Genomic DNA, 20231 nt, shown 5'->3' with positions numbered 1-20231 from the left:
ATTCACTTCTTCTTCTTCTTTTTTTGAGGTATCAGTAATTTATTTTATCATCTTAGACTTCATAAAAAATTGAAAATGTACTATGGTTGGTTAAATTAAAAGAGAAAAAAACTTAAGTTCAAGGTCCAAGATATGTTGAGGATATAGAGTTCTAATTGTGATTATGATTTGAATAAGGGAAATGATATTCTCAAAGATTTCATTTATTTATTTATCGCAATCTCTCATCATAAAATGGATCATATTATTAAAGAACATGTGTATGATGGGAAACAAAATTGATCTGCCATGCACTTACTAAATGTGAAATTAAGTGCTTATATATATGTTTTATACTTTATTACATTGGAACTCAAACTATTTATCATGTTATATTTTTCTAGAGTTAAATAAAATTTTAATTGACATTTTAAAATTTATTTATTTATTATATTGATATGAAGAAAAATAATTTTTTAATAATATTTTGAAATAATTAATTTTAATCTAATTCTGAAAAATCAATTAACATTAAATTTTGAAAAATAAAATGTGATCCAAAATACTTTTGTATGGAGAGATGGAGTAGTGATTAAATTTGCAAACACTATATAGAAGTCTTGAAGTTCGTTTCTTCCACCTAATAATTTTCTTGAAAGATGAACCTTTAAATTATACATATAACTCTTGAGTTCATTTATTTTCACCTAAAATTATTGTATTTATTATTCATAGTAGCAGTAGCTTTTAGTCAACTTAGAGGAAAAAAATAAGGAGAATAATTCTGTCTTTATTAAATTTTTAATACTATAATAAAGAAAGTTATATTCCACCAAACTCTTTGTGTGCAAATATTAGTATAGCTGGAGAAGCAATTGATAAGGGAGTAGGACACACGCAACCAAATGCTGAGCCTCTAAATAAAGGGAATATGGAATCTTGTGTAATATTTTATTTTTATTATTATATGCGTATTTGTTAGCACTTTAATTAGTTGAAGAAAAAAAACTTAACATTTTGATAATAATAATAATAATTAGGGATCGTTTGGTAGAGTATATTAGCAAAAATAATGGATGCATTAATTATATGTATTAATTATTGCTTGTTTGGTGCATTTTTTCATGCTATGTATTTCTAATGTTTGTATTAGTAATACAGTCTATTGTCTATTGAGGAGTGTATTACGGATTTCTACTTATTAGAAATACAAAAGATTTAATACATGCATTAATATGGTTAAAGACCCACTTACCCTTCAAAAATACTTTTACATTTTTTCCACCACAATTATGAAAAGACTTTTGTAATTAAATATTTTATACAATGCATATTATTTTAAATACACTAAACCAAACAATGTATCAGAGTGCTTGGTGCCTGGTGGATGTTATATTCTTATCTCTCTCTCTCTCCAAAATAATTGTATCAACTCACACCTTCAAATTTATAATCAATCTTTTATGTTCTTTATTTTACTTGAGAACATTCATGATTTGATTAATTACCAGAGGGTATATTTGAAATATCTCATAAAAATGTGTTAAAGAAAGATTTGAGAAAATTGTGTGTTATATGCTATTGTGTGCTGTATAAAGAAAATCGACTGATTAATTCATAATTCACAAGTAGATAATAGATATATAATCATAATTATGGAGGAGTGGTGTCTTGGAAATTATGAAAACAAATGTCCATTGCATGTTCTACATTAATGAAGGTTGAATTCATAACCTTAGATATAGTGATGGTCAGACGATAATTAAAAAGGCAAACAAAAAATCTTTAAAAAATCTTATCATATACGATAAACGTATAATATCGTTAGTAAACTATATTTTATAGTACAATTATCATAATTGATTATTTTAAGGGAAAATTGTATATAATAGCAAATTAATAACCTAAATTAAATGGAATAGCTAGGGTTTGATTTAATTGTGCTCCATAGCAAACATTAGCTAAAATTTGCCAGCGTCTCTCTCCAAAAAATCTCGCTCGCCACTCTCCATTCTCGCTCGCCTCTCTCGCTTTATACACAGAAGTGTATAATTCTGTTTTTGTTTTGTATAAAGCGAGAGAAAATTGTATATACACATGCAAAAATGTATATCTTCGTGTTATACACTTAATTATACAATTTACAAACATTTTACTTCAAATATTGCAGACAAAAAGGCCAACGAATTATACAATTATACAATTGCAGTGAAATACAATTTTCTCTAGCTTTATACAACAGAAGTGTATATATTGTGTTTCTGTTTTTGTATAAAAAAGCGAGAAAAACATATATCTTCTTGCTATACACTTATAATTATGCAATATACATACATTTTAATTCGATTCAACTGTATGCAAAACAAATTATACAATTGCAGCGAAATAGGCCAGCGAATTATACAATTTAGGCCAGAGAATTATACAATTTAGGCCAGCGAATTATACAATTGTATATGTATAGCAAATTATACAGTTTTATGTTTGCTATGGAGCGCAATTATGCAAAGTTTGCTATAGCATACAAACATGAATTTTTTGTTTGCTATATGTGAAAGTTGCCCTTATTTTAATTCATCAAAATAATAACGTGTCAAATTCACTTACATAAAATTTTATTACAGAAATGGTTGAACGATCATCGAAGAAACTGAGATTATGGCTGAGGACAAATTATCATGATGATAACTTTACCTATATATAAGATTGAAGATCCTAAGATCTAGCTAGGTTCAAAAAGATAAAACAAAGTGATTGATGACAATTTAATATTATCAAATTAAATCATTTTTTGATCTATTCTCGTGATGAGATGACGATCATAAGTAACAAGGGTAAGGTGTCAAGGCCTTATAATGGTTATATATATATATATATATATCACCAAAATTAGTGTAAAGAGTAAGTTGTTTGAAGGGAAAATTTGTTATATATGTCAATTATCTACGTATTTATGAACCAAGCAATGTTCATAGATGAAATAAACAAAGTAGTGAAGTTCAAAGGCAATAGTGAAGCATATGTTCATACTATCAGTCAAGTGATGGACTAAAATTTCAGAACTTTATCAAACATTTTAATAAACAAATATTGAGAGTTTGTGTGATTTATATTACCTTATTTGCATTTGACAAAGTGGTGGGCATTTATTTAAGGTACAATTTTGTAGTCTCATATATTTAATATTTCAAAAAAAAAATTCATGAGAAATATGATTTAGTAGGAGACTTGAACTCGAATTGTTTTGACCAAATTCAAAGTTGAAAAAGGAGAGAAATATTTTGAGGTGAATTCCCCTGTTGTTCGCGGTAGTTGTTGATTAGAATTTAGTAGTAAGTTAACGTTAAAAATGCAATTTGTATGGTAATGAGTCAAGTTTACGCCATCATTTTCGACCATCAAATTTATAAATACTACTACTCATTCTTCACAATTATTTTTTCTTTCAACTTTTTCTCACAATTATCTATCAAATCAAATATGAAAATGGGCACAACAAAATCTTTAGCTATTTTCTTAACCTTCTTTTTCTTAGTCACTTGCATCCAATGCCGTCCAATCACAAATCATTCTAATGAATCAATCAACCATTCAAATTCTCATAGCCAACGCATGAAAGTTCATCAACTTGGTGGCTCATCAGTTTCTCTAACTGAAGCCAAGAACTCGGGTCCGAGTCCTGGGGAAGGCCATAATGTGGTACACAATGAACACAATTGATATTATTCTGATTGTTAAGTGCTTCACATTCGTTTGGTAGAGAGAATTATGTTTCTTTTTATATTATCTTAGAACAATTTTGACCCTAATATATAATTTATCTTTTTTGAATGCAGTTTATGTCCGAAGTTGCAATAGTACATACACAGTTCGTAATTATTCATCACTGCGCATTTTCTTTAAATCTTTTATTTAATTTTTCAAAATTTTATTGACGAGTACTCTAATATAACCGGCAGCTAACTATATATTCTACTTTGATTTCTATTTTTTTTCGTAAACATCAATAATGTTAATTTGATTTGTCTTTATCATCTATATGAATTTATTTCTATGTTATGTTTACAAAATTACTGTTGTTTCAACTTTCCATCGTATTGGCATTTGCTTGACGGGCTGTGGATTATGCTTGCAAGAAATAGAAATAGAGAAGGGCCGCATCACAAGGATCTATTGTGATTTGTACTTAATTTTATTCAGCATTTCTGCAAAAGCTTGTTTCCGTAACTATTGTAAATTTTGTATTTTTCCAAATATAAAATTTTGGGTGCTAAATTATTGCGTCACACAAAATTTTGCGTGCCATGATATACTAGTCATTGACCACGATGCATGTGTCCTATTTCAGTTAGTTATTCACAGTGATGTTACTTGAGAAAAAAGCATTACTACTGGTCAAGTTGATGACTCTTCTCTTAAAAGCTTTGAGTGATTAAAAAGTCATTTTTGTAACTTGTAGTAGTACTTATTAAATAAGGCCATTTGCTTCAATTTGTATATACTTACTATTGAGGTGTCTAAGTTCTTACAAATAGCGAAATACATATTAATGAAAAAAATAACAGGTACTAGATGAAATAATCGAGATATGAACAAAACGTTGAGGGTGAGATTGATCCTCTTGCGTCACACATTCCATAAGTCATTTCAGTAATACCCAAGTAAGAAGGTATAGTGAAGTTATTTTCATGTGTTTGCTTGGGGACAAATTAAAGTTCCTTTGAAAACTCAAGTTAGACCTGTTTTTGGACTAGTATGCATGAGAGATTTCTTTAAGTTTACTTTATATTTAGGTCATTATTGATTGTTTTAAAAGAAAATTGATCTCCACACTACTCAACGTCTTATCAAAAGCATTTTCTTCATGTCGTAGATCATCTAATAATTTATTATTATTATTAATTCTATATTTGAATTTCTCTATAAACAACATCAAATCAGGCTGAAATAGGCCACAATTGCTTAATCTTTTAATTTCATTCAACTTTTATTGCTTATACATTTCGTTATCTCGATAGATTCAATTTACTTGTCCTGCCTCTTTAAACCACAAGTATAAATTTAACTGTATAAATTTCAATCAGGCTTCTAAATGTGAAAAAACAAATATACTTAATTCTCAAAAAGATTCACTATAAGTTATGGATTACAAAAGAAATTCAGAATTCATATACTTTGTTGGTGCTGTTTTCTATGATCATATCCATTGCCCTATGAAAGATACAACAAGTGAAATCCAGACAGAGTACAAGTTGATGTTTTTCGCAATGGTGGTCTAGCTATTACCATCAGAATGAGTAACGCGTGCTGTAGTTATACCTGGATCGAACGTTGTGATTATTATAAGCAGGATCCCCATAATCAACTGCTTTTATCACCATTGTTTCACGTCGTCCATCCTGTTCTTGAACTGCTCCAAATACAATCTCTTTCGTTTCACAGCTTTCCTCGTAGTATGTTTGAGGACTTGATGACTGGTGCTTGTCGTGATGCTGATACACTTGTGGAAGAAACTGTTGTTGATGTTGATGTTGTTGTTGCTGAAAATTGCCATGCCCATGTGCATTGCCATTCCATCCTACATAATGTGATTGACTTTGTCTGATATGTCGTGGTTTCTCCGGGTCTTTGTTCATGATTGGATAGGTTTTTCGGGGTGTAGGGTCTCTGGTATCAAGGGGTGGGGCCTCATCTTCATCTCGAATTACATAGCTTTCCTGCATTGGCCATGTACTCGATTGTTTGTGATTGTAATGGTAGTGCTGCTGTACATGATGGGGGTAACTGTTCTTTCTGAAACCTGAGAACATTCCTCCAAATATTTCAACCACAGTCGACCCAGTGTTCATAACAAGCCTTCCTAGTGATAGAAACAGGTTTTCATCCTGTTTGTCGTATTCATCTTCTGGCGGAATCATGGGAGGCCTCACTGACTTCATATTTCTCTGATATGGTGCATGTTGCATGCCTCTGACAGGAGCCCGCTGATCGTCCTGCCAATCAAGAAGGAAATGTTCATGATGTTCCGCACTAATTGCTCCTTTCTATTAATCCACATTTGTAGGGAGCTTGGTGTTGACATAAATAAGGAACTATTTTTTGATTCCTGGTAAATTTTATGCTCATTGCATCCATCTTTCATCTTTGTTCTATCTCCTTTTCGTACATACTCCTAGGGAATGATAATACTTGATAAATTCTATGATTAGGGAAAGAACAAAGAAACGGATTCTCAAGGTCATAGTTGCTTACACTGTTAGATGAAAAAAGGGCTCCAATTCTACGTTGTAACAAGGCCAGCATGTAACCGAAAAATACAGCCGCACAAAGCAGTGCAACACCTGCAGGGACAATATATATTTTCTTCTGAACTTCTTTCATAATCAGTGGTGAATTAATTGGTAACACCAAGAAGCAGAAGAGTTGGGTATACCAAGTTGTAGATTGTTATCGTCATACTGGTGTGAACAGTCATCATCATTGAGCTGTATCTCTCTAATTGCTTGGTTTCCTCTGTCTATAACTAATAGCGAGCAGCTGCTACCAACGAAAACCACATCAAAGTCATTGGAAAATTGTGCATCTTCACTTGGCCCATCAAGATGACCTCCACCTCGGGCTGACTTTCCTCCAGCAATAGTTACAACTCCTGCAGATTATATAAATCATGATGGAGTCATGAACGATACTTGATTGAATTTCTAGTAACATTAATTTTCTTATCGAACTAGTAGTACCGTATGATATTACCATGATCATGTGCATGTTAAATTAGATGTGCCAGCCAAATGCTGGTATGGGTTAGATTTCATAGCATAAAGAGTTTATGCATAAATCAGGACAAATGTTAGGCAGACATTCAAAAGTTTACCAGCATCGCTGATTTTTCTGACTGCCATATTCATGGTATCCGCAACATATATATTTCCTTGATCATCCATTGCAATTCCTTTAGGATGGTCCATCCTTGCTTCTCGTAGCCTCCCATCCACATGCCCTGAGTACCCTTCAGGAGATCCAGCAACCAGTTTTGGACGGCTATCTACAGTTCAATCATCCGCGTAATCACAATGTCAAAATTTGATAGAAGAAAAACAAGATCATATAGAAGTGCTTATCAACATCTAAAACACATGCATTCCTCCAAACCAAGAAAAGAAGTGAGAATGAAGACATACATCCTACACAACTAGTTAAGGCATTTGATTAATTGAGAGTGAAAACACACATCTACTTTTGCTCGGAAAATTAAGAATGAGCTCATTTTACTTTAGAAAAGGGATCATAAGCAATTAAACAGTAAAGTGAAAGACGTTGGTCACAAAATAAGATGGGGGGAACTAAAGAGTTTAAATAGAAAGAACCACCAAAGCTCTATCTGCTTCAAGAAGTGGCCCCATGGTAAGGAAATGAAAGTGAACCTCGGAACAAAAGGAAAAGAAAGGAATATCTCAAAGTAATTTAGAGCATGAAAAAACTGAACAAGTATTCGAGATTTTAGAGTGAGTATTGTAAAGCTATTCAAGCATCTAGACTGTATTATTTCTTTCTTTTATACTACTAATAAAACTTTTGAGCGAAACGTATTTGAATAACAATTGTAACTCCCACAGTAGGACCAGCTAGCATGATTCAAAGCTTTGTAGTAATAACATTCAAGGGAATAATGAACAGTGCAGAAGCTTGAGTTCATACTTTACCCACAAGAGACACAACCTTTTATTTTGGATTGGATTAGAAAAACATAGAGGACCCCATAGAAATGATTGCCTCCCTCTTCAGTAAAGAATAAAGCAGAGAAGTTTAGCCTAGCGCTCAAGACTCAAGGAACTTGGTCCCAATACAAAAAGCATAAATTAACAAATTTAGAAAAAGATGGAATGCTTCTACATTTAACTTAACTAAAACAAAGAGGGAAAAAAAAAGAGAAAGATGTTCCATCTTCACAAAAGCAAATATGAACCCCAAACATAGAAGTCTATTGTAATAAAACTCAGATTCGCATAAAGCTAGTAAATGAAGTTGTTCGGCTAAATCAGCTCAAAGATACTCTTAACATGGTGTGATATTGTCCGTTTTGGGTCAAACCGGTTTTCTTCTAAAGGGCTCCCACTGTTAAGAGATCGCACATATTATATGTAGCTTTCCAATCTTTTCAGCTATAAATGTGGAGACTTTGTTCGCACACGCAACAAAAACAATTAGAATAAGAATATTATGAAAACTGACAAAGAGAGAGAGGAACATTAGCTCCCAGGATTAAGTCCTAGAATGTGTTAATCACAGCCATAATGAACATAAAACGATACTGATTTTGTAGTTTGAATTACACAACACTAAACGAAACGAAATGCTGTAAGACAATAATTAAAAACTTACATCGAGAAAATGGTGTTGACACTCTGTAAACATTACTATTCTCAGAATCCAAAATGAGAACTTCTCCAGTTGAAGAAACCTCCACTGAATAAGGTTCAATTCCCATCTTGCTTCCATCAAACACAGTTTCAACAACGTATCCACTCTCAAACTTTATCATTGAACGGCTAGAAACAGCTGCTTTAATCAACACAAACCAACCCCGTCATTTCAACAAACACTGGTAAGGCACAATTGAAAAAACAAAAACAGGGGATATACACCAAATATACCTGTTTTTGTCGTCGATTTTAGTGACCACGCCCACTTAAACATCACAGACGCAACATTAGCTACAACCCCACCAACAATCTCTTCAGAAAAAACAAAAAAGATTGAAACTTCATAAAAAAAAATATAAACAAAGATTTGAATGAAGAAAACAGAGGATTTAGTTAAGAAATGTACTAACTTGCAGCAGGGGTTGCTGAGGCTGATGAAAATTCAATCAATAAAAGAAAGATAACAAGAAATAAGACAACCCAATTCCTTTTCATGATTCTTGCAAGTTAGTATCCAAGATTACAACTTTGAACAATTTAATACAAGGTAAGACAAAAAGCTCACATTGTTGTTAATTTAAGTAAAAGAAACAGAGCAGACAAATATACAGAGAAACAGAGCAAAAAAGCTAGTAGTAGAAGTAGTAGTATATTAAGGATACTAAAAACTTGAAGTTAACTCTATACAAAAATTGGTTAAAATATAAAGTAAGAGAGGAATCAGATGCTTCTTTACTTTTTGTTGTTAATTTTTGTTTAATAAAGAGTTTGGTCAGTAAATAAAGAGTGGATTTGCAGCGCATGTGTGAATTGACGGAAATAGCCTTGGGTGTTGAGGTACTGTAATCGAGAATGATAAGGTTAAACGTGACCTTTATAGAGTAGAAAGTGATGTTCCCAAGACAAATAAAAACAACAACAAAGACAGGTGCAGAATATCAGAGCTCATGCGTGCGTCTGCTATGCCGGTAAATCTAATTATTTGTACTTTTTTTTTCACATATTACTTTTATATTTAACTAAAGTAATATATAAAAAAAAATTAAACTAAATAAATATCTTATTTTATCATTGTTTCTTAAGTTTTTTATCATTTATAATAAATATAACTAATAATTTGTTATTTGAAATCTGGTGGGTATGGGGTTCGAACCTTGAGGAACTTGCCTGAGTTCTTTTTTTTTTAATTCGAGATCTAAAAAGAAAATTATTCATTCCTTTTGTTTAATTCGAGACTTACAAAAACAAAAATGATTCATTTGCTCTTTTCCCTCATCATCACGTTTTGTCAAGAAAGAATGAGTAAAAGATTCATTGCGTCTCATGTACTCAAGTAAAAGATTCATATTCATCCCAAAATTCCATTATTTAATTTCCATCGTTCTTTGCAACAAAAAAATTATCTAGCGTGTATGGTGGATAAGAGCTCATAAATTTAGACGAATTAATAATTTTATCATAAATCTTATATGTATATTAACTTGTAAATTTATAATAAAATTGATTGACAGTTATTATTCAGCGATAAATAGTAGACCATAAAAATATTTTTCACTAGAATTATAAATTAAAACTTAAAAACCCTCTCTTTTATTTAAAAAATAAAATAAAATTTACCAAACTCTTAAAAGTAACTCCTTTTCATTTTAAAAGAAAAAATTTAGAACGTCAAATCTTTAACCCTAGCCCTGTTAGACATACGCCACGTAATAAAGTAGTTATACATAACAAGAGACATAGGCCACGTAATACATCACAAGATAATATTAAACAACTTGTTCAACTCATATTTTCATCTCTTTATTCAAACGTACATGCCTCTAAAGTTCAGTATTTCCTTTTAATTTATTGCCTTGTATAAAGCAAAAACTCATGTACCATTACAACATTTACAAAGCTTTTCGAATTTGAAACAAAAAAAAAACATATGCTACAATTCTATCCTTTAATTAGAAAATTGTAAAGCATAGATTATACATGGTATATCATTCCAACCTCCAAAGTTGAAGCTTGAGGGAAGCTCAATGCATATGTTGGTCCACGACAATTTCTTCTTAAAAAGTCATATCCTATGTTAATCACCAGCTTTTTTATCAAACTTGAACCCCTTTTAGCTCTAACATAACAATGACCAAGTATAAATGCCATCCCTGCTTCCCTAGCTTCCATAAGTTCTTGCAACTCTTCGCGAACACTTGCATCCATTTGTGGGCTCTCAGGCACCAGAAATCTTACTCTTTTTCGTGGTACTTCTGGCGAGCTGATCTCTATCATTTCTGTATCTACATGAGTCAACTCTCCATTGTCCTCGCATATTCTTATCCCATCAATGTGTGTTGAAGTTGTCCCAATAACCGTCAGCCTTTCAGTTGCGTCTATATCTTCTACAGCTTCAAAACTATGTCCTCGTCCCTCTGAGCGGATGAATTCAGCTATGCTACAAACTAAGTCCTTTTCAAACTCTACGTCATCCATGTGAATGTCTCGATAACCATATCGTGCTATGCATCTGTAGACACGGTACTCTTTCGGTCCAATTCTTCCAACAAGGAACCTTTCTTCAGGTCTCACGTGAGGTACTGGGACGGACTTGATGCAAAGGAATACAAGAACCTGGTGGAAAGCAGGGAGGTTGGTGACGAAATGGGAGAAAATAGCTGGAATTCCTGTAACAAGCTCGGTGTGAATGAGGCCAATGCCACGGACCCGTGTAATACCCAGGTTGGGACTCAAAGTGAGCAGCCAGTTGATGGGAATTTTGTTTTCAACATCAAACTCGTACTTCTTCAGGGTTCCGTAATGCCAACTATACATGACAGCTAGAAATATAAAAGACAGAACAATCGGTACCCAGGCCCCTTCGAGGAACTTGATTAGGGATGCTGAAAAGTAGAGGGCTTCAATGGAACCAAAGAAGAATATAAAGCAAATGGCGAACAACACGTTTTTGTGCCAGCAGAGGACAATGACTAGAGACATGAAGCAGGTAGTGACCAGCATAACAGTTATAACTGCCAGACCTGAAAGAGGAAAGGTTGCACTGTAATTTCCAACAAAATTTAGTCCTACCAAGCATTCTTCAAACCTCAGCAAAACACAAGCATTCAAGAACCGGTAAATCTGCAAATCTAATTACATGTAAGCATTGCAGACACTAAACCAACATTGTCATTGTCTATCTATCACATTCTATGAGATTGAGACTTGATTAAATTCCTCAATAGTATATTTTTAGAAGGCTGTCTTCTTAAATTTTGTAACTTGCAACTTATCCCTGCAGTTTCCGTACTAACGTGTAACTAACCAAGTGATTCTAATGTTATAACGAACCAACAGGACCAATTTAAAATCAGAAAATAACAGGGAAGTGAATTTTCTGTTCTGTCCACAGATGTATTAAAAGAGAGTTCTGTTCCGGTCAGGAAGAAAAGGAGGAATACGCTATGAAAACATGAAACTTAATCAGGCATTTATATAATAAAGCATATTATTTAGCTGTTGATGATACCTGATGCATTGCTAATGTGTTTTGTGTCACGGAAGCCAATAGTAACTGCCAAGCACAGCACCATCAGCGTCCAGTTTACCTCTGGAATGTAAATCTGGCCATGGATTTTGGATGATGTATGTACTATCTTGACCCTTGGGAAGCAACCCAAAGCAGAACATTGCTTGATTATGGAAAATGTCCCAGTGATGATGGCCTGGCTTCCAACCACTGCAGCAAGTATTGCAATAGCCAGAACAGGATAGCGTAGTTTTTCTGAGACAGTGATGAACATATGAATATGCTGAGATGTTAAAAGAGATAACAATGCTGCAACTTCAAATGCATTAAGAAAAATGAGAATGTAGAGAAAAGAGGAGCAAAGTACTTACCTGGTACTGATACATAGAACCCAATGTGGTAATCACTTGCGATAACGTGATGCTTGGAAAGATACGCAGCTTGTCCCATATAAGCAAGAATTAATGATGGGTAAACAACAAAGGTAAAAGCTATCTGCAGAGAAGCAGCTCTTGTTAGGATTTTGGTTGCATTTGCAGTTGCCAATATAAAGCACTTTAACTTGGTACATCTAGAAGGACCTTTATTCATATTGAACAAAACAGCAGAAAATCTCATTTTGACGATAAAAAATTTAACACACATCAGCTCAGTATCCTCCAAAATGTGGGATACATATTTGATGGCACTCTTTTGAAGCAAAGTTCAGGAAACTGATGCAAAACCGTCCTGTGTCAAGACTCGAGTTAATTACCTTAATAGACAGCTGCGAGAAGTGTCCAAGATCAGCAAACATAGCCTCTGAACCTGAATGATGGACAAGCACAGAGAATACAAATTAACTCAAATAACTTGAGGAATTTGACAAGCAAAGAAATGACAAATCCCACCATAAACATCAAGACAACAATTTCACATCAATGAACGGGCTACCTGTTATACATAATAAAATCCCACCCAGTGACATCCATCCTCCTCTTTGGGTCTTCTTCAAGAATTTGTACATGTAGTATGGAGATAATGCTTGGTAAACATGGGGATTCCAGTGGATGATGTTGTACACCCCGATTGCACTAATGCACAAAAGCCACGTAATCACAATCGGTGCAAATAGAAATCCTAGTCGATGTGTCCCATAATGTTGGAGAAAAAATAAGAACACAAGTATGACACAAGCAACTGGAACTTCTACATCTGCAGATAAAAATCATTTCAGCATAATATTCATTAGTTCCACAGTTATTGCTTCTTGTTTCAACAAAAAGATTTTCTGTATAATCTTAGAGGATAACAATAATCAGTGACATCTTCATCATCCATAGAAACAAAATAAGTTTGCTTCTGACTCCCATAATTTCAAAATTTAGATTTTCAGTATAATCTTAGAGGATAACAATAATCAGTGACATCTTCATCATCCATAGAAACAAAATAAGTTTGCTTCTGACTCCCATAATTTCAAAATTTAACTCGAGAAATTATCGAAACTCCATACTAGTTAAGCAAGCATCATCAAATAACTGTCCTGTATCTGTGTAATTATATGATTGGTTTGAACCACATTTTCAGATTTTTTCTTGATACAGAAATCCATAAAGTTGCTAGTAGGAGTCCATTTTAGAGAACGAATATTCATATTATGGGCCACAAGCAATATTTATATGAATAATATAAGATTTCTTAGCTTATTCTCCAAACAATTGCAACAAAACTCTCAGTTATCATTTTGTTGTCAAACAGATACACCCAACTATTTAGGTAATTAGTTTCTACAGTTCCTTGTCATAATCACTATCTACAATTTTATGACATATCAGTAAATCTTTTGCTGTATTACTATGTTCCAATGTTAGATTAGATATATTTTCAGGACTGGAAGTACTATGTATAAAAGCTCATAGGTGTACTTGTCCAATTCATTCCCCATTCTATCTGCTCATTTCTCACATTCTAAATACCAGATATGCAAATCTTGACACAGGCACAACAGAGAGGGCAATTGTCTTTAAGGAGCTTCAAGAGACATCATACCAATAGTATATTTTCTTTCCTTCCAATTCAGTGGAATACACATTTTAATCAGACTAACATACTTTATACCTATAATAGTGGTTGTACCAAACTAACGTAATCTTTTTCCACTAATTCTATTCAATTTCGGATATAACCAAACATAATCCCGCAGCCTCTTGCTTTATGAAATAAATACTGTTAGTCTCAAGTTGAATCCTCACTTTAAAAATAAGGATAACATCAATATGGTCTACCACAGTGGGGAAAGAACCTAACTTTATTTATTTATTGATGTTGATCTGACTTTGATTACCATATACATTTTTGTCTTTAATTTAGTATCAAGGGACCCACAATAATGCATCTTCATCAGATATTGGCAACCTCTCCATATCACAAATTGCACGTCCATTAGAAAAAGTTTCCAGATAAAGAAAACCAACTTTAAATCCCCGAGTCTCGTTACATGTAACCCAGATATATCTGATTAAACTATGCACAAACCAAATTATAATAAGATAGTGGCATCAGGAAAAGCTAAAGATAATCAGATGAGATCAGCCAGAAGGAATTGATCTATATCTTAATATTCCCTCGTTACAATATGTTTGTCCTACTTTCCTTTTTAGTCCGTTTAAAAAAAGAATGTCTCTCAATTTCAATTATTCATATGACATGCTTTAAGATCACAAAATTAAAAAACATTTTGGTATAGTTTACCGATCTTTAGTTTAAGAACACTTCACTTTTTTAAACTTCGTGTCAAGTCAAAACCAAACACACAAATTTTAACAATGAAAGTAGTTCATTATGACTACTTTAAACCAGACATACACTAGACCAGAAACTATTTTCAATTATTATATTCTACACTTTGTCATAAACACTCCTAGGTCTTTTCAGTTAATCAGTTAGCTAGAGCATCAGAATATCATCTAATAAGTACTGTTTTAACATAACAAGAATGAGCATCTTTTAATAATATGGAAGAAAGCTGTAAAATAAAATAGATATGACTTATGATTCTTCATTTTCTTCACAAAGGGATATGGGCAAGGGGGCCATTAGGGAACAACAGATCTGCCAAAAGATATGGACTCACATTGGTGATGATGCTTTGCCATTGAAAGTTCTAGTCCAGAGACAGCAGAGAAAACTGCAGATTCAATGCACAATAAATAAGATTAAAAAAAGGGTTAATTATCAGCAAGATCACATCTCCAATCTGGCAATAAACTAAGTCAAACAAGCATTATACACGAGGCAGATCCAGAACTTAAATTTGATCGTTCAACCTAACCCTGAACTCATTGCACTTTTACGATTACAGGTTCACAGCATAATAATTGTAAAAATTTAATGATTTTTCTTGAAATCTCTGATCATATATACCTGAGATTGCAGGCGTAAGGACTCCATCACCGATAACCATACAAGTACCAATCAATGCTAAAATGAGCAAAATTTTCTTCAAAAATCTGTGTTTCTCCAGAGTTGATTTCAAGCTCATCCCAATCCTATCAGCTGATAAATTTCTATCATTCTTGTACTCATACAGATCCTCATCAGCCAATTGGCCATTAGGCAAAGTGCTAACCCGGGTATATCGACACAACAGGGAATACAAGGCAAAAGTCCCACCTTCACCATTGTCATCAGCTCTCAACACAATGAACACATATTTTAACAATGGAATAAGGGTTAATGTCCAAAACACAAATGATAAAACTCCAAATATCTCATCATTAGATTCAGAATGTTGAATGTCCTCTGCAAAAGTGCTCTTGTATACATATAGAGGTGAAGTACTCAAATCTCCATAAACCACACCTAAACTCTGATAAGCTAAAGCTATAACAGTCCTCCATGATTCTTTCTGCAACAAAATTGGATTATCAAAAATGACTCAAAACCTCAAATTTTTTTCAAACATGGGCAACATAATATTGGCAAAGTTCTGACCTTTATGGGATTTTGACGGCCCCAACTTTCAATATCCATTACTGGAGTTATCAAACACTTGAAGAGAAGCTCATACTATAATCTTGAAGAAATTAATGACCCAATAAATGGGTAGTGGTTCCCTTAACTTGAAGATATTGGAAGCAAAATCCAAGAATTTTATGAGTGGACTGAGCAATTGAGTGACCCACAGGAAAGAAGATCAAAGGGACAGACACAAAACACCACAAGGAAAAAAACAAAGATGATAGTATTGGGACGAGGAACAAAAAGTTGGTGGGAAATTGGAAGTAGCTGCTTTTTCTTTTTATAACAAATGGAATAAATGATGACAAAAAATATAAATACATATGTGTGACACTAATCCCCTGTAAGGAAGGGCATTATTAATACCACATAATGAAATATAAATATCTCAACTTTATATGACAAGAACCCAATATTATACTTTCAAAACAAGAAGGGTGGCCTTAATCCTTATTAATGTGTGAGATTTGGGTTATCTACCACACCCACTTTTGTTTCTTGGCTGGAGCTTCTCTAATGGAGTAGTAGAATATTTTTGTGTGGGGGCCAGGTAGAGGGTAAGAAATTTACCAGTAAGGTGCAGAGCAAGAAGGTGGGGTGAGTGAGTATTTGTCAGTGAATGAATGTATTGACAGGAGGCACCAAATTAGCTGATATTCTGACATATCGCACTGGACATCGAAAGCAACCTTCATTTGCACCATAACCAAATATTAATTTTTTTTCTTTCAAATGTACTATGTTATAATCCAAATTACAAATATTTACGTGTATAAGTTAAATTTTATTTTTAATAAAATAAAAGGAGAAGTGTTAAAAAAGGAATTTTCATTTATCAGCCTTAAATATGACAGCATTCGTATGCTGTTATAGTTGGTCAAATAACTTATGGCAAAGTTTAAAACTTCTACTAAATTGTTTTAATTACAAGTGACTTTTATTAGTCTTTATGGCATTTTACTACACCATTCGACGTTTTGAATAGTATCTTTTTCTATACATACTTCTCAAATGCTCATGAAAGGAGGAGGAAAAACAGTTTTAAATTTATTTTGCTGCGTTTTTTCTCAGATTTAAAATTTATTTCGAATGAAATAAATACACCTCAAGCTACATAATTTATCGTGATTTCTAATATTTTGTGACATGATAACTCAGGGAGTTGGCTCGGACGGTGACATGACAATTACAAGAAAGAATGTGGTTATATGCTGTTATATTAGAAAAAAAAATAGAAGTAGATCAGACTCATAGAAAACAAAATTATACAGAGAGAGAATAGACAATGTGGAAAGAGAAGTGATCGGTTATTGTCGGATCAATATGTAAAAATACAAAATATTTTAACATTTCGACATTTATGAAAATTGAAATATTATATGCCAAACGAATCTCAATATTCATGACACTCCTCTTTAAAAAAGATGATTGAAGTAAACATCTGTTCTTTTAAATTTATACTTGTAAGAATTTTATAGTTAATTTCTATGAGCTAATAAATTGTCTTCCTAATTTTTTGAATTACTACGTGTTTATCGGGTTTGGTAATAAAATTAACAATGTTGTTTATATGAGTTAGGATAAGATTTGAGACGATCAAATCAACTGAAGGTTAAAAGTAATATCTTCATTCGACGAATATTATATGAGTACTTAGGTTATTTATGACGTTTGGACAAGTTATATATAGATAATCATGTATTTATATGTCTATAATAATATTACCCAAATGTGCTAAATGAAAATAAAATAAAATAAACTTGAGCTAATTTATATAAAAATCTCAATCAAGTCATTTAATATATGATTAATATAATGAGTGATAATCTTTGACACTTATGTGACATGAGCACCACAAATAAAGCAAAGTTTTTTATCTTAATGGATGTTGAAATATGTGAATGCGAAGTGACGATTAAATTGGGGCAAATTTGTTTGCTTATGTAAATTGCGGACCACAACTTTTAGGATTGGAAACTTCAAGAGAGGAAATTGATAAACTAAATTGAAGAAAGGGGGCTATCAAGTAATCCTATATGGCCCCTACCTATAAAGCACCTTTAGCTTATCATCCTTTCTTTACAAAAATAAAATGAGAATTTTCAAAAATCAAATAATTTTGGAGTATAGGGGCGGCTATTATATTAGAGGCATGTATTATTAGACTCTACATTTGGTTTTAAATTTTAATTTTAATCTTTAATTTTTATAGTGCATAAAAAAATTTTAATTATTCAATATTTTAATAAATAAACACGTGAGTTCTACATAGCAAAACGCGTGATGTGCACATATTTTGCGCAAATCAAAAGAATTTTTTGAGGCCCACAATGGTAAAAAAATGTTAAAATGACGACTCTACCTTTAATGAATTTCTTTTATATATATTTTTATATTTTCAAATCAAAATCTCATTTTAATTCTAAAATGAACCTGTAAAATATTTAATTAGTCGGCAGTCATTGAGTGACTCACTAATACACATGGAGCGTTTGCATTTCACTGATCTCTTGGGCTTCAGAAATTGCGTGTTTATTTATTCAAAGGTAAGATAGTTAAAGTGTATGTTTGTGCACTATGAAAATTGAAGGTCAAAGTTAAAATTTGAAGCCAAATTTAGAATCCAACATATGCATTATGCCTATATTAAATATGAAAAATCCGTATATATTCAAATAAGTGTGAAATTCAAAATTCATAAATTTCAAATTTTTACTCCTATCTTATTTGAAAATTGAAGATTGAAAAGTTTGGATACTAAACTAAATATTTTTTACATTTATAAGTTATATTTGTCAATTTTTGCAAAGACCTAGTACTTTGAAATTCTCCTTCTAAGTATTTGGACAAGCAATTTGTTTTTTCCATGAAACAAAATTAAATAGGTTCTTGGCCACAAAAAAAAAATGAGGCTTTGCATATTTGCTAGTGTTTCAGTACTCAGCCTTTTTCATTTATTTAACTTTTGAAGAAGTGGTGGGGATTTTCTTTTTAGTTCTAGTGGTGTTTCCACCTTACTCCACAAAATTATGTAAATCAAAGAAAAGCAGAAAATAAGAAAGAATTTTTAGCACTCTAACTGTTTCAATTTTGTTTGTTTTTTTAATTTATGAAAAAATAGAAGTTATACTATTACTTATCCTCGTTTCGTTTTATATTACTCGTTCATTTTTCTATAATAAGAAATCATAAATATATAGAGAATTTCAACAATTTACCTTTTTTTAACTCTTGTAGTAGTACTAATTTGTTTATGAAGATTAATGAGTATTTTAAGGAAGAAAACAGGCGTTCGACAAGATTAAGGTAACTCTACTTTCTTGAAGTTTGCCCTAACACTGGCCGGCCATCACCAGATTCAACATATTTTGTTTAGCTTAATTAGTGGCATTAACCACTAAACTAGGGCATGTAACTTACTAATTTTTTTTTAATTACATAAAAGCGAGTAAAAGACAACGTGTTTATTCTCATTATATATATTCTCTTAATTTCTATTAATATATAGTTCTTACTTTTTACTAAATATAGATTAATACTTATCATTTCACAAAATCAAAACATAAAAAAAATAATATTTTTCATATTGTTTCTTTCATAGCATTGAAAGTACCAATTTAATCGATATAGAAAAATGAAATGACTAATTTATGTTCATTAATTAATTTAATTAATTAAAATAAATTAATTTATATTTATTTATTTAAAATTTGGCTAGTATTGCGAGCATCTTCCCAGAAGATGTCATGTTTGTCTCTTAACAAAGCTGAATATTCAAGTCAAAATTTTTGGCCGGCGAATTTAGGAAGTAATAGTTTGTTCGACTGAATTTTTGAAAAATTAATTTATTTATTTTTCAAAAACAAAAGATTCAGAGTTGTTTTTTCAAAAGTTCAAAATAGTAGTAGTTTTTTCCTCGAAAGCATTTTTGAAATATTAAACAAGCACAAAGTCTTGTTTTAATATCGATACATATTCAACTATTTACTTTTTTTAAAAAAAAAAAATACCTAAAAAAGATATTTTAAAAAATCAAATTTGACAGTATTATTTATTAGCGACTCTTCATAAATTTAATGGGGTGTTCACAATTGGCATGAAACACGAAATTATTGGAAAAACTTTGGTAAAGTCAGAATAAAATAAAACAATTAGAGTGTATGTATGTGATACTAAGAAAAAAATTCCAATTTTCTCATATTTAATTGGATTAAATATTTTCAAAAATATTTTTCAAATCAACTCATTTATCAGTCCCAAATCCACCCCTACCATCCCTCCACCCCACCCACCTACTCTACCAGCCCCCAACCCACCCCCTT

General features: G+C 32.0%; 2 protein-coding genes and 1 long non-coding RNA gene across 4 annotated transcripts; 1 reads left to right on the top strand and 2 right to left on the bottom strand.

Annotated features, from left to right (window-relative positions):
* The first annotated feature begins 3421 nt into the window (after positions 1–3421).
* LOC114076148 lies at positions 3422–4470 on the top strand. Its single transcript, XR_003576965.1, has 2 exons — positions 3422–3712; positions 3816–4470. It is a non-coding gene; the product is annotated as an uncharacterized LOC114076148 (long non-coding RNA).
* A 602-nt stretch (positions 4471–5072) lies between these two features.
* LOC107008757 lies at positions 5073–9127 on the bottom strand. 2 transcript variants are annotated; one of them, XM_015207908.2, is made up of 7 exons: positions 8810–9127; positions 8631–8711; positions 8359–8538; positions 6851–7021; positions 6413–6628; positions 6232–6320; positions 5073–5972 (listed from the first exon to the last, which is right to left on the bottom strand). In XM_015207908.2, exons 1-7 carry the CDS (start codon positions 8892–8894, stop codon positions 5268–5270), a joined length of 1527 nt encoding a protein of 508 aa, XP_015063394.1. In that variant the 5' UTR covers positions 8895–9127; the 3' UTR covers positions 5073–5267. The 2 variants fall into 2 exon arrangements, with proteins under 2 accessions (XP_015063394.1, XP_015063395.1); XM_015207909.2 differs by having other exon boundaries at positions 8359–8535; positions 8810–9126.
* A 1038-nt stretch (positions 9128–10165) lies between these two features.
* Positions 10166–16526, bottom strand: LOC107011218 (potassium transporter 8-like). Its single transcript, XM_015210630.2, has 8 exons — positions 15883–16526; positions 15313–15796; positions 15023–15076; positions 12841–13101; positions 12662–12714; positions 12279–12402; positions 11908–12162; positions 10166–11419 (listed from the first exon to the last, which is right to left on the bottom strand). The coding sequence occupies exons 1-8, from the start codon at positions 15919–15921 to the stop codon at positions 10371–10373; spliced, it is 2319 nt and encodes a 772-aa protein (XP_015066116.1). The 5' UTR covers positions 15922–16526; the 3' UTR covers positions 10166–10370.
* Between the last annotated feature and the right edge of the window lie 3705 nt (positions 16527–20231).

This window comes from Solanum pennellii, chromosome 2 (assembly GCF_001406875.1).
Source record: "Solanum pennellii chromosome 2, SPENNV200".
NCBI classification, from domain to species: domain Eukaryota; kingdom Viridiplantae; phylum Streptophyta; class Magnoliopsida; order Solanales; family Solanaceae; genus Solanum; species Solanum pennellii.
This window is presented reverse-complemented; position numbering and strand designations above follow the sequence as displayed.

Coding starts and splice junctions, on each gene's coding strand:
- LOC107008757 (XM_015207908.2), bottom strand. CDS start 8,894: ATGAAAAGGAATTGGGTTGTCTTATTTCTTGTTATCTTTCTTTTATTG. Junction 8,712..8,809: donor CTCAGCAACCCCTGCTGCAA/GTTAGTACATTT, acceptor TTTTTTCTGAAG/AGATTGTTGGTGGGGTTGTA. Junction 5,973..6,231: donor CCCTTTTTTCATCTAACAGT/GTAAGCAACTAT, acceptor CTTGATTGGCAG/GACGATCAGCGGGCTCCTGT.
- LOC107011218 (XM_015210630.2), bottom strand. CDS start 15,921: ATGGATATTGAAAGTTGGGGCCGTCAAAATCCCATAAAG. Junction 13,102..15,022: donor GGCAAAGCATCATCACCAAT/GTGAGTCCATAT, acceptor TTTTATCTGCAG/ATGTAGAAGTTCCAGTTGCT. Junction 12,163..12,278: donor GTTCTATGTATCAGTACCAG/GTAAGTACTTTG, acceptor TCACTGTCTCAG/AAAAACTACGCTATCCTGTT.